Raw genomic sequence first — 20,094 nt, forward strand, 5'->3', positions numbered from 1 at the left:
ACCATTTTCTCAAGAAAACGAGAGATTCAGGCCAGACTTAAAGGTGCCCAGTTTGAACTAGAGAAATGACAATCTGAATGTCTCACCAGACTTGAGACTAAACTCTAGGAAGAACTAAATGAAGTTTTTTTACAGGAGGAATTTCTCTGGTTTTAAAAATCGAGAGAGAAATGGGTACGGTTTGGAGATAGGAATACAACCTTTTTTCATGCACAGACCCTGTCCCGCAGAAGGTGAAATAAAATCAGAGGCTTATTCCTCCCTGATGGAACATGGCACACAGACTTGGAAGTGCTTCGACGTGAAGCTATTCGATTTTATAGAAATTTATTCTCAGATGACTCATAAGGCCAATTCGTAGATATGCAATACGGCACACCACCGCAGCTTGGTGCAGAAGCAGTGACATCGCTTCTGGCACCCATCACAAAAGAGGAGGTCTGTAGAGCAGTAATGAGTATGAAATCATTTAAGGCACCGGGACCAGATGGTTTCCAACCTTTCTTTTTTAAGAAGTACTGGTCCATTGCAAGGGATGAGCTATGGTGAACTGTTAATGAGGCCTTCGTAAATGGTTCATCGGATTCTTCTCTCTTAGAAACTCTTGTGGTCTTAATACCAAAAGTTGACCACCCCATGCACCTCAAGAAGTTCTGACCCATAAGCTTGTGTAATGTCGCGTTCAAGGTCATCTCAAAGGTAATAGTCGCTAGAATTTGCCCTTTTTGAACGACATGATAGGTCCATTTCAAGGGAGCTTCATACCTGGGCGGGGGACGACAGACAACAACATTTTGGCTCAGGAAGCAATCAACTTCATCCAAAAGGACAAGTCTAAAAGGGGTTCGTTGGCATTGAAGATCGACCTGGAAAAAATATATGATTGAATCAACTGGAATTTCCTTCAGGCCACGCTTTGGAGATTTGGCTTTCCAAAGAGGATTATCAAGCTTATCATGTGGTGCGTTACAAACTCATCTTTATCTGTGCTTTGGAATGGAAGTAAGTTACCCTCCTTTGCACCAACTCGAGGCTTAAGACAAGGAGATCCTCTCTCTCCATATTTATTTGTATTATGCATGGAAAGACTATCCCTTAGAATTAATGAACTGAACAGCGAGGGTTGCTGGAACCCAATCCATCTCTCTCCAGGAGGACCACCCATCTCTCACCTCCTCTTCGCAGATGACGTTATACTTTTCAGCCAAGCAACAAATGATCAAGTCCAAGTAATGGCATTTGTGCTAGATAATTTTTGCACCGTATCAGGTCTCAAGATAAATCTAGAGAAATCAAAACTTGTGGTCTCGAAAGGGGTGCCTAGCGCGAGACTTGAGCACTTAGAACAGACACTGGGTATCGAACATACACCCAGGTTTAAAAGATATCTAGGGATACCAATGATCAAGGGGAAAGCTAAGATTTCAGATCTCCACCATGTAATTGACCGTATTAATGACCACCTAGCTGCTTGGAAGGGACGTCTTCTTAACAAAGCTGGTAGGTTATGCCCCATCAACTCAGTCGTCACATCTATTCCTCTATACAACATGCAATCTCTTTGGTTACCCCAAGCAGTTTGTAATAAGATCAATCAAGCCAGCAGAACCATGCTTTTGGCCAAGGCGGGTTCATCACGATATTGGTCTTTAGTAGGTTGGAATACTATCACTCGACCGAAAGAGTTTGGAGGGTTGGGTATCAGGGAGTCTCGACAGGTCAACATCTCTCTTATTGGTAAGTTGATATGGGACCTTCTTCATTCACCGCAAAAACCTTGGGTCAAGATTCAACAAGCAAAATACTTGCATGGGGAATCCGTATTGCACGCAAAGAAGAGCAACGGTGCATCTCAAGTGTGGAACAGCATTGTCAAAGCCCTTCCCTTTTTGTGACAAGGCTTCTATCCAAAGCTTGGTGCAGGTAACTCTTCACTTTGGTATGAAGATTGGTTAGGCTCAGGGCCTCTTTGCAGGGAAGTGCTATATGTACATATCAGTGAAACAGATAGAACAGTTGAACAATGCTGGCAACAGGGTGCTTGGAATTTTGATTCACTCTTTACTCGTCTCCTTATGGAGTTGGCTAATCGTATTCAACAAGTCCCCATCCCTTCCTCCCCGGAAGGCGCTGACATGTTCTCTTGGGCAGGTGACTCTTCCGGATGCTATACAGCAGCTTCCGGCTTTCAGTTTCTTCTTTAACCCGATCATGGACTTGTGGACCCTATATGGAAGCGTGTTTGGAAGCTGCATATCCCAGAAAAAGTTAAGTTCCTTTTATGGCAAGGCTTACACTCATCCATACCGACAAATCACTTTCGTTCTCTTCATCATTTAGATTTTATGGGAAGTTTACCCCGCTGTTCTTGTCCACAAGAAACCATTCTCGATGCAATTCGAGATTGTCCACACTCTCGGGATGTATGGCTGCAGGTTGGCAATACCCCCTCCCAGATTTTTTCGCTGATGGATTGCTTCACATGGTTTAAGGGAGTTATAACTAATTCAGCTGCTAAGAAACTAGCAATAGTTATTTGGTGGATATGGCGAAAACAACATGGTCTTTCATGGAAATAACTGGTCAGTGCAGTATGTGACATGAATGATTGCATTATCTATTGCACAAAACAACATATATCTAGAGAAGCAAGAGTTATGGAAAGAAAATGTAAAGTGGTCTCCTCCTGAATATCCTTGGATTAAAGTGAATGTGGATGGTAGCTGGCTTGGTCAATCGAGGATCATAGGAGTAGGAGGTTTAGTGCGAGATGTGGTTGGACGTTGGAAGGGAGGATTTGCTCGTTCTTTTGAGGATGGTGATTCTCTCAGAGCATAGATCCTTGCATTAGCGGAAGGATTGTCTTTTTGTTGGAATGCAGGATTTCGGTATATAATCTGTGAATCAGATTGCATAGGGGCGGTGAAAGCAGTACAGGGACCCACCCTCGATAGAGATAACATTCACAAGCATAGTGACATCATTGGTGCAGTTAAGGAATTGGTGGCTAGGGATTGGAGTGTTAAGATCGTCAACATCCATCGGGAGATTAACTCAGTAGCTCATGTTTTGGCTAGTTGGGGAGCAAAAAACTCGACGATTAATGTAATATGGAGGAGTCCTCTAGATTTTGTTTTACAAGTAGTAAGGGAGGACATATATTCCCCTATGTAATTTTTTCCTTGTTTTTTTTCGCTCTGTTTAATATTCTCACGAAATCAAAAAAAAAATTAATTAAAGGAATATTATAGAAAATTTTAGATTTTTTAATAATTTAAATATTTATGAAATTTTAAATTTTTTTAATATGAAATATTTTTTTTCAAGACCAGAACTAACCGTTCCAAAAAGCAGAGTGGGTTGTTCCAAAAAGCGGAACGGGCGTTCCAAAAAGTGGAACGGGCCATTCCAGACAAACAAAATGACCTAAAATCCTAGTTGGAAACGGGTCATTCCCAATATGGTCAACATGTGTTAAAATAAACCCCAGAATGGGGCGTTTTGGTTTAAGAACGATCCGTTCTGGTGTTAAGAACAGGCCATTTCAGTGATAAATATTATGCAGAACGAATGGGTCCAGAACGGGCCGTTCTGGATTTAGAAAAGGTCGTTCTGACCACTTCAGACTTCTATAAATAGGAGGGAGGGGCAATGAAAAATTAAAATCAAACAGAGGTGAAAACTTAGAGAGAGAGAGAGAGAAAGAAAGAAAGAAAGAAAGAAGGAAAGAGAGAAAAAGTGAGTAGGAAAAGGATCTTGAAGTTTTTACGCCGATAAACCGATGTTCTAAGGTAAGGGAGAGGAGAACTTTATCTCTTTAAAATTTTAAATACTACTGTGTTTATTTATTTATGTTATATTTTATGTATATTTATTTAGTGAGGTGTCTCTAACCTCATTTATTTGCTTAATCTATGATTATCTTTACTCATAATAATTAATAAGATGTTCATATTTTATATTGTTTAATTATTCTATAATGATTATCATTTTCATGATTGATACTCTTAATATATTCTTGTTACGTAAATATATTTATTGTAAATATATTTTATGATCAACTATAATATAATTTTGATATCTTGGACTCATCTTGTTGTTATTCCTTCATGTATTTATGAAGATAAATATTATTGTATAGCCATAGATGATAAAGTTTGAATTAATTGTAACTAGAGGTTTGACCTTGGGGATTTAAATGAGTAAGAAATGAAGGTGAAATACCTTCTTGTTGGTTAAGGTGAAATATCCTTTTGTTGGTTGATATTATGATAATGTTCATTTATCCTGACTAGTCACTACAAGTATAATTCAAATTTTATTGTAATCTGAAAATCTATTATATGATATATATATATATATATATATATGTTTAATATTGATTATAAATAATTATGTACATTCTTTTGAATTATTGTATTTATTGGACATTGTTCTCACTCCTCATTTTTCTTTGTTTTTAAATTAAATATATTACAAAATAGATGGATCTACTTGGGATTCCAGATCATTTTGCAGTTGTTATAGTTGTTGTCTTCCTTGGAAGGAATTGGAATGTGGAGGTTGTTTGATGGATCTATTATAATTTTATTTGTTATTGTAAATTTATTTCCACTATCAATGTAAATATTGTAATAAAAGTGGAAGAAAAAATAATGTGTAAAATAGTACATTATTGTAAATATTATCTATAAAAATATTTCATTGTTATCAAGTATAATATTATTAATAATACACTTTTAATTTTAATATATATATATATACACACACACACGTATAATATTGGGAGTTATAAATCGGGCGTTTCATTTAGTGGTATCAGAGCAAGTCGATCCAATCGGCTGTGAGTTATGAGTTTACTATGTTTGTTTGGTAGATGAAGTCTATTGTTGAAGCGATTGAATCCAAGGAGGATGTATGTTGAGAATTGGAGTTTTAAATATTCTTGAGAAAAGGCTAAAGTGTGCATCTTTGTTATTTTTTTTTATTACATGATTTGGAAGTTATAAATTATTCCTAGCTAGGAGGCACTGCCACCTTTACTGGAATTAATTTACATTTCCTTTATTACTTTTAAATTTTATTATATGATTTCTTGAGTTTTGATGCTTACATGTTATTTTTTTTATGGATTAGGTTGTATAAGAATTTTATTTTAGTTTCTAAGTTCTCTATTTTGAATATGTAAGTTGTTTTGGTTTAGGATTGTAAGAAGAAGCTTAAATAATGGTTGGAAGTGTTTAAAGGTATTTTTGTGGCCTTAGACTTTGGTGCGCTCTTTTGCTGATCAGTGCAGGGAATGTTTTAGTTGCAATTTTGTTGCGCCAGTACAAATATTATATTGAACAAAATGGGATTTTATGATCTTCATAAAAGTTGTAGTCTTGGATGTTATCTTTCTAAGGGCACCAAAATCAGGTACTGTGGAGATCTATAACTTCCATTATGAATATTTTAGTGAGCAAAGGTTTAGTTGTTAGCGCTGATTATATCTATTACAATTTTTGAAATTTTTAGCTAAGTATATGATCATTCTAGAATTTCTAGTCTTCATAAGGGTTGTAGCTTATTCTCTTGGCTTTCTTTTTTGATAGGTTTGAGATCTTGTGGATAAATATAACTCTCTATATATCATTTTCTTTGATAGTTGTTGAAGGGATATATATACTATCATGATGTTTGTGAGTTATTAGGCAATGCAAGGATAAAATATGATTTTGTTATGATTGATGAGGTTTTTGCAAACACTCCACCTGGCAAGCAGACCAAGTTTTGTTGTAGAAATACAGTATCGTCCTCAGGAATTTGGGAGATTAGTAATTCTTACTCTAATGATTTAAGTGAGAATGTTGATGTGATTGTAATTGAATAAAGATGAAGTAAACAACACAATAAAATAAAATTAGTGAATACAATTTTAAGAAACAAGGATTGGTTCAGAAGCATTTGCTAACTCTTAAATCTTCTTAAAATAAATATCATTTCAATTTCATGACTTCCACGTTCATTTAGTAATTCAACAAGATCCCTCAAAGTTGAATCCTAAAGTGATTAATCTAAAACATGATTCCTCTATGATTTGAGATTAACACTTTGCATTAAGAACAATGACTTGAACAAGGTGACTAAAAAAATCAAGTCTATTCCTAAAGAAAGAGATTTTTAGGTGCAAGATTCAGTTCAGGTATTTAAAAGCATTTTCCAGCCAAATTCAAAAATCAAAAATCATACAACGGGTGATCAAGCCGATATAAGCATTAAGAAAAGAATCAAGCACAAGTAATGAAAATGAAATGCATATATATATATATATAAGAAGGAGAAGAGTTAGTAGTTACATCCAACCAATCCTCAATGATTTAGCCCTTCATGGCCATTTACAAGATCAAAGGAGTAGAAGAAGAAATTACAAAGGAAGAGATGAAGAAAAGGAGTTGATCCTCGTTCCCAAGTGATCCAGCCTCCAAATCTTCATTCCCACTTTGTTATTCCCCCTTCGTGTGCTCCCAATCTTATTTTTGCTCTATTTTTTTCCGTCCCCCCAAAAGCTCCTTCGTTTCCCTTTTATATTAGCTTCAAAACAGGGGAGAAATTACAACTTTCAAGCCCACCACTGTAGCTGTAGAATCACAACTATGGTTGTGGAGAGTTCTTCAACGTGAAGTAAGCTTCACAGTTGCAGCTGTGGTTTCACAGTCATAGCTGTGGAAAATCCTTCAAGGTTAAGGAACCTCCAACACTGTAGCTGTGAATTTCACAGCTATGGTTGTGACTCTACGGTGCTCTCTCTCAATCATCGGTGTTCCATGGCTCAAGCTATGAGCCTACAGCTTTAGCTTGAAGTCTCTGGACCCTTAAATTTGCATTACAGGTTTCCACAGCTATAGCTGCAGAACCACAGCTATAGTTGTAACTTTCCAACCTTCTGATTTCTCCCCAAATTTCCACAGCTATAGCTCCAGAACCACAGCTATGGCTATGAAATTTTGTCTTCCTAAATTTTCTGCAAAAAAGAAGGGAAATCATCATTAATTTTCTACTACTCTTCTATCTTTTAATATAAACTTAATTCTTCCTAATTAGAGTTAAATTATCATATATATATGTATTTACAATTTATCGAAAAAGAGTACCAAAAGTTGAGTGTAATTCATGCATAAAAGACACTCAACAACTTCCCCAACTTAATCTTTTGTTGGTCCCCAACAAAATACCAATCAACTAAAACTTTCCATCATGAGATTGCTTTTGTATCAACAATAGGCCAATACTCAATCAATTCACTATCAAAAACCATTTTCTACTCATTGAGGTGCCCACAAAACCAATCATGCTCAACCAAAAAGATTGCAAGACAAATCATAACACAAACATTACAAACCAATAATTGAACATACTCTCATAAGAATGACTTCCAGGGTGAGTGTTTCTCTCAATTCCACTCATCATTTCTATGAATATAAGCATTGATGTCATCTCTTCATTTATGCTCTTTGAGAGAAAATTAAGGATCACAAGGATTTTTTTTAGGGTTCTACTGAGGCTTGGTTAACAAAGGAATGTGGTTTTTCATATTAACAATGTTTAAACTTAAGAGAGTAAAATGAAAATGACCCAAACATTCCACCTTGTTCACTCTTAATATTCAACTCCAACCAAATCTCTCATCCCAAATTCTTCCTCTAATTACACACCCTTTTTCCTCAAAATTCTCTGCCTAGATTTTAAGAGACCCCTCTCTTTTTTGAGACTTTATGTACAAGTACTTCCTTATTTTGCTTTCGATTTTTGATTTTTGATTTTTTTTTTATTTTGATTTTGATTTTTTTTCTTTCTCTTTTTTATTTTTTGAGAAGAGAATTGATGATAGAATAAAACTATAAAGAACAAGCACTGCTTTTGACTTGAATTTGAACAATGATGTTGATAAAGGGGTGACTCTTTCCTTCATACTTTGCACTAACTTGATTCCAATACTTTCTTTCAACCTTGGCAATTTTAACAACTCCCCCAACTTAATCCCCAATTCATTTTCATACACTCTCAAGAGTTTGGTTATGGTGCAGAGTTGGTATTTGGCATAGGCTTAAGGTTGACTGAAGGTTAAGGCTCAAACAGGTTTCAAGGAAGGGATTCAATTATGGCTAACTGTTTGGCTATAGTGATGGAACTACTTGGAGAAGATTGATGAATCTTCAAGTGCTCCATTCCAAGACCTTTAAACTCTTGAGGTTGACCATGAAATTTGGATGAGGAACTCCTTTGAAGAAGCTTCAATGGAGAAGAATCACCAAGGAGGTTCGGTTACTCCATGAAAGAGTGATGAAGCTTGTTGAACAAGCTAAAAGGTTGGAAACCTTTGAGAGAAACTTAGAGAGAAAGTTTCTCCACAAAATTTAGGACTTTAAGAGGAGAGAATTTGAGTCAAATTCTGATTTCATATCTCAAAAAGTGAAGTACAAGGAGAAATTTAGAAATATATAGGGAGAGGTAGCTTGTAGAGGAAGCAAACCTTAACCATGGTTCACTAGGAACCATGGTAAGGTGTAGCTAACCATCCATGGTTTTTAAAACTTGTAGGAGAAGCTAACCTTGACCATGGTTCACTTAAGAACCATGGTAAGGTCATCCAATCCTACTAAGGTTTAGAAGCTTGGAAGGCAAGCTTCAAAGCTTGTAAGAGAAGTTAGAAATTTTGGCCAAGAACAAAAGGAATGAGCTAGGCGGCCAAGGCTAAAAAATGCTCCATGATTTATTTCAAAAATATTTGATTTGGTTTAGTTAGGTTCATCATATAATGATGAGACCTAGCTAAATCAAATCTATGAAAAATTAGGAGCAAAATGAGTCTAATATGCAAAATTTTGCCTAGGCCCAGTTCTGGCCCAATTACTAGTCACACCCTCAAGCATTGCTAAATGCCACCCCTTTTTTCCTACTGAAAAATATAAAATGAATGTATCAACAAAGGAGGTTAAATGGAGTTAAACTCTCCAAGTAACCCACCCTAAAATCAATATACAATCACTAGTTAAAAGCAAGTAAAGTGCCTCACAAATACAAAGGAAAAAATAAGCCTATACAAAGAGACTACTATATGTACAAACATATGAAAGGTCTTTAATATCATCCCATTCCTCTTGGTTCTTTTAAGATATCACCTCTTGGATTCCTTGGCCTTGGCCATAGTCTATCATACTTTCTTTCAACCTTTATACTTTGCACTAACTTGATTCCAATACTTTCTTTCAACCTTGGCAATTTTAACAACTCCCCCAACTTAATCTCCAATTCATTTTCATTACACTCTCAAGAGTTTGGTTATGGTGCAGAGTTGGTATTTGGCATAGGCTTAAGGTTGACTGAAGGTTAAGGCTCAAACAGGTTTCAAGGAAGGGATTCAATTATGGCTAACTGTTTGGCTATAGGCTTAAGAAAAATTTAATTATGCACACTAGAATGCCTTGATCCTGTCCAAATTTTCTCACAAGAGTAATCATTCAAGACTCAATCAATGAAAACACATATATTATGATGATGGCTCTCAAAAGTAGAAGTGTATATGATATATGCATTGTTTAGTCTCTCTCACTCACCAGCTTGGCTAAATGTTCAAATACTAATCTTTTATATCATGTTAATCAAATGTCTCACAACTTCATGATCAAATAAATTGGGTGAGTGCAACCTCAAATCAAGCTCAAAACAAACCATTTCTAAGTGAATTAAAATATGTGTTTTTCGCTTTTTGTTGATCTAAAATCCATTTCATTTCCTACCTTTCAAGAATGATTTTCAATTTTTCCCAAAAAAATTTTGTTAATTGTTAATTCACAAAAAGTATATAAACCACCAGATAGTTCAAACAATTAACAAAACAGAAACTAAAACAGCTGGAATTTCAAATGGCATAAAATTAAAGTGGAACTTCTCTTCCGCAGAACGAGGGTGACAATGACCCTCCACCATCTCTTTCTTTATCATTGCCGGCTCATGCTCCTCCTCCCCACCATGAAGTTATTCACCTTGATCTCCTTAATCTCCACCCCCTCCAAAAAATATAGGACTGTCCCAAGCCACTTCAGATGGTGGTGGTGGGGTTGGTGCAGCTGGGATTTTATGAGTGGCTTTAGAGCTTTCACCTGAACCGCCACCTCTTGAACTAACCATCTGAAAATTTGACAACCAATTATTGCAACCAAGTTGATCATACAAACAAAACACAATTCTTCATGGGGCATAAGGAATGATCAATAAGCATTCTAACATGTGAAACACTAAAGTTATTTCATAGCCACCAATGAACAAGCAAATACTTCCACAAGAATCTCTCACATGTATTCAAACAAAGCCATCAATGAAGTGACCAACCTACCACAGGGTTAGTTAAATTTAAAACATGAAATCACCATTTACTCATACATTTTCTCAAGCACTTAGCATGCAAGGATAGGAAATGGTCGTGCATGTGTAATGTGGGCTGTTTAGATGCCCAAAAGTTCAAAAAAAAAATAGTCCAAGAAGTGAACAAATCATCAATTGTACGTTCACATCTAAAATGGGTGCTTGTTTGTTCAAAAGTGTGGGGAATGAAGGAAAAATGAAATCTTGATGGAGATTATAAGGAAGAGGGGATGAGACGTGGGAGGTGAAGGGGTTTGATGGATGAGAGAAAAAGAGAGACGAAGAGGTAGAGAAGGGAAGTCAATTTTAAAAATGACCCAAAATTGTCTTTTCCCTTTTATTTAAGATTGTCTCTGTGCCCCACCGCTCAAGTGACAAGACATCGCTACAGCGGTGAAAATTTTAAATTAAAATTGGGCTCTAGAGAGTTGGCGTTATGGCCATTGTTAGAAACAATCAGAGAAGAGGAAGGAAGAAGATTGAATAAGAATCTGTAAAATTGTGTATTTAGAAAGGAATACAAGAGTTATATATATACACCTAAGAAGAGAAGCTAACAGAAAACTGCTAAGCCAACTCAGCTAACAAACTGTATCTATTATTACATGGGAATGACTTAATATCCTTTTTATCCCCCTTCAAACTCAATGTGGAGTATCTGTCTACAGTGAGTTTGTCTCGAAGATCTAAAAATATTGTTAAACTGGGGGACTTGGTTAAGAGATCTGCAACTTGAAATCTTCCAAGAATATGTTTAACTTGAATTTGACAACGGGCCACTCTTTCTCTAACAAACCATAAATCTAACTCAAAGTGTTTCGTTTTGGTATACATAACAGGATTGGCAGAGAGAAGAACAGCTCCTTGATTATTACACTAGATTAAAGGTGGTTGACTACTTTTGATATGAAGCTCAGAAAGAAGATTTTGAATATACTGAATTTTAGTAACCAAGCTTGCCAAACTACGGAATTTAGCCTCTGTGCTGGATCTTGAGACCACTCTTTGTTTCTTTGCCATCCAAGATACTATATTTGAACCCAGATACACACAATTTCCTGATGTTGATCGCATATCATCTTGATCACTTGCCCAATCCGAATCACAGTAAGCCATTATTTCTGTATCACTAGAGGACTTATAGTGTAAACCATGGTGAAGAGTGCCTTTGAGATATCGTAGTAGACGCTTTGTCGCTTTGCAATGAACTTCAAAAGGGTTATGCATGAATTGACATAACTTATTTACTGTGTAAGCAATGTCTGGTCTAGTGATTGTAAGGTATTGAAGAAAGCCAATTACTGACCTATAAAGACTAGGATCATGACATACTTGAGTACTATCACTTATAAGTTTCAAGGAAGGGGCCATTGGAGTTTTAATTGGCTTGGCCGTAGACATGTTCAGTTTATCAAGTATATCTGTGAGATACTTGGTTTGAGAAAGATGAATGCCACCTGCATTATCAGAATTAACTTTGATGCCTAGAAAATGATGAAGTTTGCTAAGATCCTTAAGAGAAAAGGATTGATAAAGAGTCTGAATCAGATTTTGTATGGCGAGAGATGAATTGCTGGTGATGATGATATTGTCAACATATATGAGAATGTATATGGAAGTGGTGCTGGAGGTAGAGATGAATAAAGAGTGGTCTGATCCTGCTTGAGTAAAACCCAACTGGAGTAAAGTGACAGTCAGTTTTTGAAACCAAGCTCGAGGAGCTTGCTTGAGACCATAAATGGCTTTACGCAATTTGAAAACAAGATCTGAATTACCTTGGTGGAATCCTTGTGGTTGATGCATGTATATCTCTTCTTTTAGATCACCATTAAGAAAAGCATTGTCCACATCTATTTGGTGAATTGGCCATCCTTTAGAGACAGCAAGAGCAAGAACCACACGAATACTGATAGGTTTGATGATAGGACTGAAGGTATCTGTATAATCCACCCCCTGTTGTTGATTGAAACCTCTTGCCACTAATCGAGCTTTATGTTTGAGGATGGAGCCATCTAGTTTGTATTTGTTCTTGAAAATCCACTTGCACGTTATTACTTTCCTACCTGGAGGTAAAACAACTAAATCTCAGGTATGATTCTTCATTAGAGCATTGTACTCATTTTGCATAGCTTGTTTCCAGTGTTTGGTTTCAAGAGCTTGGACAATAGTTGTTGGTTCAGAGGTTGCCAAAAATACTTTAGGCTTAAAAATGCCAGCTTTAGCTCTAGTGGTTAAAGGGTGACAATTTTGTGCAGGAGAAGCAGATTGGGGTTGAGTGTGAGATTCAATTTGTAATAGAGTTGAGGTGTGTGTATCTGTTGACGAAGAATTTGAGGAAATGATAGGTGTAAGTTGACCAGTGGATTGAGTATTACAAATAGTAGGAAGTTGGGCAGGTTGGAGGTTAGGTGAAATAGGTAGTTGGGATGGAAAAGTAGGTATTGTTGGCACACCTTGGGCTAAAGAAGTTGTTGACTTACCTGCAACTTGGTTAGTACTGAAAACAGAAGTACCAGGGAATGTGACTTCATCAAAAATCACATTCCTGGATATAATGATTTTCCCATTGTTTGTAAGACATTTATACCCTTTATGTTGTAAACTATATCCAAATAAAAATGCATTGAGATGATCGAAAATCCATTTTGTGACTGTTAAACGGCCTTAAATGAGGATAGCAAGCACAACGAAATGGTTTTAGCAAAAAATAATTGGCCAGCTTCTTAAAAAGAATTTCATATGGAGATTTCAATTTAAGGGTAGATGTTGGAAGTCTATTTATGACATGAATAGCATTACTAAAAGCATCTGTCCAAAATAAATGAGGGAGACCAGCTGAGGATAGAAGAGTTAGACCAACTTCTATGATGTGTCTATGTTTTCTTTCAACTGTCCCATTTTGTTGGTGAGTATGAGGACAACTATGCCATTTTCATTAAACATATTTGTAAGACATGTGAATTCTTTTCCCCCATCAGATTGAAACATCTTGATTTTTCTTCCAAATTGATTTTCAACCATAGTTTTAAAATGTCTAAAGTGATGTGCAGTTTCAGACTTATTTTGCATAAAATAGATCCACGTGAACTTTGAATATGCATTAGTAAAGTGAACATAATATCGAAACCCCTCTCTAGAAACATAGTGAGAAGGGCCCCAAACATCACTGTAAATGAGATCAAGGGGAGCATGATATATAGTAGTGGAATTAGGAAAGGGAAGAGCATGAGATTTTCCAATACAGCAGGATTTGCAAACAGAGGAATTTTGATTACTATTAACAGGCATAGAAATATTACAGGATTTCATAACAGCTTCTACAATTTTCCTAGAGGCATGAGCCAGTCTAGTATGCCATATATCATAAGATTTGTCAAATATTTGAACATTTAGAACAGTAGGAGTAGTAAAGACATGAGTAGTAGTATTCACACAAGTATCAGGTTGCAGAAAATTGACTTCATCAAAGACATACAAGCCATTTTTAAGAGTCCCTTGCAAAAGAGTTTCCTTCGAATCCTGAGATTTAACAAGACAATGATTGGTGTGAAACTCAACAAATACCTCATTATCTCTACAGAGCTTTGAAACACTTAACAGGTTTTTAGTTATTTGAGGTACATGCAATAAATCCTTTAAAGTGAACACTTTAGAGGACATAGGAGTGTGAAAGAAAGAAGTACCTATATGATGAATATTTATTGCTTGACTGTTACCCATATGAATCTTGTCTTGGCCTGAATTTGTGGTTCTTGAACCAAGATTAGTCAAGTTAGGGGTGAGATGATTGGTGGCTCCTAAATCTGGATACCACTAATCATCATAGGCCATGGTTTGGGAACCAGCAAACATAGCTTGCATCTGTTGTTAGTTTCCTGAGTTGGAAGAATCAGAGAGATTATTGAAATTTGGTTCAGTATATTGTTGATCATACCTGTGCCAATAGTGGAAGGCTATATGACCGAACTTGCCACAAACTTGACACTGTGGTCTATTTCCTCTACCAAAATTCTGATTAGATCTGCCACGACCTCTTCCTTGTTGATAACTTCTACCAGTAGGACCATTGTTGGTAAGACCCCCTCTCTGATTGTGAGGCTGCTTTTTGGTTTGGAAATGACCTTGAGCCAAATTGGCTTGAAGCGGGACACTGTCACTTCTTTTGTGTTTTTCCAACCGTTCTTCTTGAGCCATTAACAAGGCTTCAATTTGTTCAACAAAGTAATCATCTGTTCGTGTAAGAACAGAAGTGATGAAGGGATCATATTCTTCTGGCAACCCATCGAAAATAGCATCTATGTGCTTGGCTGTTTGGAGCGGTGACCCGATTGCTACAAGAGTGTCCACAATTTTCTTGATTTCAAGAAGATATTGACTTATGGCCGTGGATTTCTTTGTTGCTCTCAGCTGAATCTTGAGTTGTTTCACACGAGCCTTGGTTTGAGAAGCAAAATAAGTTTCAAGATTTCTCCAAATCTGATGGCACCACTCATATCCAACCATCCGAACCTTGAATTGAGGTTCCATACTTTCTAGTAACCAGGATTTGAGCAGGTTATCTTGCTGATCAAAATTTTCATATTCTGGATTGATGACCCCTTTTTCTTTGTCTTCGTCAGCCACATACGGAGATGGAACATGACTAGCTCTAAGAATATGGTTCTTTAAATGATACCCACGGATGGTAGATTCAGCTTGTTGCCTCCAAGTGAGAAAATTATCCTCACTGAGTTTAGAAGAGATAGGAGTAGAAAAGGCTCGTGGAATGAAATGTGTAGATTTTGCGGAAGCCATGATAAAGCCTGGGAGGAAAAATTCAAGCGCTCATGATACCATGTTAGAAACAATCAGAGAAGAGGAAGGAAGAAGATTGAATAAGAATCTGTAAAATTGTGTATTTAGAGAGGAATACAAGAGTTATATATATACACCTAAGAAGAGAAGCTAACAGAAAACTGCTAAGCCAACTCAGCTAACAAACTGTATCTATTATTACATGGGAATGACTTAATATCCTTTTTAGCCATGAAAGTTGGCGCTCAAGCTGTGGAAATATTATACACAATAAACTTTGGCTGAAAGCTGGCGCCATGGCCATGAAAATTGGCGTTGGAGCCGTGGAGATTTAGAGTTTGAATTTAAAAGAGAGTTCCAGGAAGTTGGCGCCATGGCTGTAAGAGCTGGCGCTGGGGCAGTGGGATTTTTATTGCACCAACAACATGGGCAAAGAGTTGGAGTGATGGTTGTAGAACTTGACGCATAGTGGTGAATATATTAACACTATCCGAGAATAAGCGCTATAGCTGCGAAATCCAGCGTTGTAGCGGTGAGAATTTTCTCACATGATAAATCTTGGCAGAAAGGTGGCGCCATAACTGAGATTGTGACGCTAAAGTAGTGAGACTTAGAGTTTGAAGTTTAACACTTTAAACCAGCTCATATTAATTTCTATCAATTTTCAAAGATGATTAGCATTGACCATGAACGTACCACTCAAAAGAAAACATCCTCAAGGCATTCACTTACCAAACACATACATAGAGCACCAACTTAGAAACCCAACCAATGGTCAAATTTCTTATGACAACGCAACACTCAAAGCTACCCAAGCAACTATAAATCATCCAAAAACAGCATCTCACAAATTAAAACTTTACAAAATAAGTATGCAGCCAACATGACCATGAAACTCAAAACAATACAAAGTATTATAATCATCAACACACTCCACTACACATCACAAAACACATTCTACTGCACATTATAAAGCATCAAAATGATCACAAACATAGAGCTCAAAGTACTGCACAACCAACGATAAAACATCAAAATAATTTCCTACCTACTAACACAATAAGCACAAGACACGCAACCAATATGATCAACAGTTTTAACACACTACATAACATTCAAAACACCAAACATTAAACATCAACACCTCTTGAAGTCAAATATGAAATTCAAAACTCAACATACAAACTCTACTACCACAACAAAGCATCAAAATAATCACAAACCCAAAACTCAAAATGCTACATAACCACTCTAAAGCATCAAAGTAACTTCTCATATCGTGACACGCAAAACACAAACAGAACCTTAACAAGATCAGCAATCTTAACATGATCTAAAAAGATTCCAATCATCAAACAACATGCAGTCTAAAATCAAGTAATTTTATAAACCAAAAACTCTTAACTACACACTATTCAACACAAAACTCAGAATTTAAACCAGAAATTAAAACAAGAACATGTTAATTTAATGTCTTTAGCTTGACAATCTCTGCATGGTCATGGCTCCTTCAAATGAGTAATGGTAGTGAGTCTTTCTACTTAACCACCCAAATTATGTTTGAGCCTTTCACCATTTACCACCCAGGTCCTTCTAGAGGCAAAATCTTCAAGCTCAATGGCTCCATATGATTTCATTGACTTGATTAAGAAAGGGCCTGACCACTTAGATTTGAGTTTTTCCTGGAAATAACTTCAATCTTGAATTGAACAGTAACACTGATTGACCAGGTTGGAAGTTCCTTCTCACAATATTTTTGTCATGGTAGGCCTCGCATGCAAGTTCAAGAAGACTATACAGATAGGTGAATCCACAAAACACGACAAAACAAATATATCTACATATTATAAATATTCACAAACTAAATTATTTACAAAATTACAAAATCACAAGAATAATAATTACTAAATAGCACCAAATCCCCAGCAACAGCACCAAAAACTTGATGAGGTTTTTGCAAACACTCCACTTGGCAAGCGAACCAAGTTTCGTTGTAGAAATACAGTATCGTCCTCAAGGATTTGGGAGATTAGTAATTCTTACTCTAATGATTTAAGTGAGAATGTTGATGTGATTGTAATTGAATAAAGATGAACTAAACAACACAATAAAATAAAATTAGTAAATACAATTTTAAGAAACAAGGATATATTCAGAAGCACTTACTAACTCTTAAATCTTCTTAAAATAAATATGATTTCAATTTCATGACTTCCACGTTCATTTAGTAATTCAACAAGATCCCTCAAAGTTGAATCCTAAAGTGATTAATCTAAAACATGATTCCTCTATGTTTTGAGATTAACATTTTGCATTAAGAACAATGACTTGAACAAGGTGACTAAAAAAATCAAGTCTATTCCTAGAGCAAGAGATGTTTAGATGCAAGATTCAGTTCGGGTTTTTAAAAGCGTTTTTCAACCAGATTCAAAAACCAAAAATCATACAACGGGTGATCAAGCCGATATAAGCATTAAGAGAAGAATCAAGCACAAGTAATGAAAATGAAATGCATATATATATATATATGTTTAAGAAGGAGAAGAGTTAGTAGTTACATCCAACCAATCCTCAATGATTCAGCCCTTCATGGCCATTTAATATGCATGTTTGTTGATATGAGGAAAGATGACCTTATGAATCAATTAGTTGGTGTTTGTGTATTTAGTAAGATTGACCTTAGGATGTGATATCATTATATTGGAGTTGGGGGTGAAAATATATCTAAGACAGCTTTATGCTAAGTTATCTAAGTATGAATTTTTATTGACTGAAGTGAGTTTTCTAGGTCTTGTAATTTCTAGTGGAGATATAATGTAGATCTATCTATGGTAGAAGTTGTGCTTAAGTAGGAGATACTAAAGTCAGTTAGTGTGGATATGAGTTTTCTCAAATTAACTTATTATTATAGGAGATTTATTGAGGTAATTTATAAGATAACATTACTTTTGACTGGATTAACCAGGAAGAGAGAGTTGCCTTTATGGAATAGTAAGTGTAAAAGTAGTTTTCAAACTCTTAAGGAAAAATTGGCTAGTGTTAATATTACTGGACTCTAGTAATTTTTATGTGGTATATAATGATGCTTCAAAGACGGGTTTGGGTGGATTTTTGATGCAAGAAGGAAAGGTAGTAGTTTATGTTTCTAGGCATCTAGGTAATGGAAAATTCATGAAAGGATTTAACTTACCCATGATCTTGAGTTAAAGGTTGTAATATTTACACTTAAGATTTTGAAGACATTATTGGTATGATTCTAAGCTTGAGGTATTTAGTAATCATAAGGGTCTTAAATATTTGTTTGACCCAAAGGAGTTGAATATGAGACAAAAGAAATAGTTTGAAATTTGTTAAGGACTAGGATTTTAATCTTAGTTGTTATCTGAGTAAATCTAATGTGGTGGTCGATGCTTTGAGTAGGAAACCTCTATATTTATCTTCCTTTATGGTTAAAGAAATATATTTTTTGGCTCACATTAGGAATTTAAGTTTGACTTATGAAATTACTCCTAGTAATGGGAAACTATGTATGACTCGAGTAACGAGTGAATTTTTGAATGGTATTGAAGAAGCATAAGTAGTCGATTCATTTTGGTGGCAAGGAATGAGGCTATAGGACAAGGTATTGGATAAGAGTTTGTTTGGGGTATAAATAAAGTGGTAAGACTTGAAGACCGAGTATGAGTACGTAGTGAACTTACACTTAGGCGCCTAATCCTTGGAGAGGATCATAAAATTAAAGCTAATACGGTGACAAATTCCTTAAGTAGGATGATCATTCATCTATCATTTTTGATGATGTAAGGATTGGATTAGATTGAGGAGGTTAGATACTTAAGCGTGACGTGTGAACTTACCTTTAGGAACATTGAATTGAGTATGTTAAAAGGACTAATAGATTAATGCATGAGATTAAAGGACCCAGGAGTTAGATCCTTTCTTAGTGAACCAAGTGAAAAAGATCGATAGGGGTATAAATAGCCCTTTACACTAGTACAAAAGACCCTTTTTACGTCGGGTATTTGAAGCTTTTTACGTCGTAAATGCAACCAAAGTTAATACGGGAGACGTAAATTTATGTCACCTGTCAAAGACGACGTAAATTTACGTCGGAGATTTAGATAGCCCGACGTATAAAGGGGCCTAAAAACACGCCAGAATTTACGTCAAACATGGTCTTGTTCAACGTAAATTCTGGGGGTTTTTTTTTAAAACGTTTTTAATTTTTGATATACCCAACACCTGCATATATATATAGTCCAGAATCAAACTTAAACCAGGCAGTCCAGAATAGAAATTCAAATTATATTTCAACATTGAATGATAAAAAGAAAATTATATATAAATCTTAAAAAGCATAAATTATAACAATGTAAATCCTATTATCCTAAAAAAGCTATAAAACATATGTTTGTCAATGCTATCTAACTAACTAAACTAACTAACTATCAAACTAGAAACATAATATCTAACTAACTAAACTTAATTAAAAATCTAACTATTATATACTTTGAAGAAAAAAAGTTGACCATTGTTCTCTTATCTTGATGATCTCATCTTCGGGCAATGGAGATGGATCTTGAAAGACCTGAAACATTAATTTAAGTATCATTAATATGCAATGTTAATTAGCGTAAAGGTAAATATACTTAAATAAATTTTGATATGAATTACCTGCGCCCAAGAATCAGTAATACCCACAGAAACTATGTCTCTCATCCAATACATGATGTAATAGCCACATTCAAACGAGTCTTGTTGCTTATTACACTAAAATGAGAAACAAATAACTATTATTTCCAAAGTCAATAAATTTAAATATTATTGACTGTATGAATTAATTTGCTAACCTTAAGGTATATGAAATGCAATGACTTTGATGATCTGCCTCTTCCA

General features: G+C 35.6%; 1 protein-coding gene across 1 annotated transcript; it reads left to right on the top strand.

Moving 5' to 3' along the window:
• The first annotated feature begins 734 nt into the window (after window positions 1-734).
• On the top strand, window positions 735-2,579 carry LOC145957458 (uncharacterized). The gene is made up of 5 exons (XM_083073720.1): window positions 735-843; window positions 909-1,002; window positions 1,118-1,737; window positions 1,900-2,151; window positions 2,341-2,579. The coding sequence occupies exons 1-5, from the start codon at window positions 735-737 to the stop codon at window positions 2,577-2,579; spliced, it is 1,314 nt and encodes a 437-aa protein (XP_082929846.1).
• Window positions 2,580-20,094: the final 17,515 nt, after the last annotated feature.

This window comes from Cajanus cajan, chromosome 4 (assembly GCF_000230855.2).
Source record: "Cajanus cajan strain Asha chromosome 4, NIPB_CcT2T_4, whole genome shotgun sequence".
Lineage (NCBI taxonomy): Eukaryota > Viridiplantae > Streptophyta > Magnoliopsida > Fabales > Fabaceae > Cajanus > Cajanus cajan.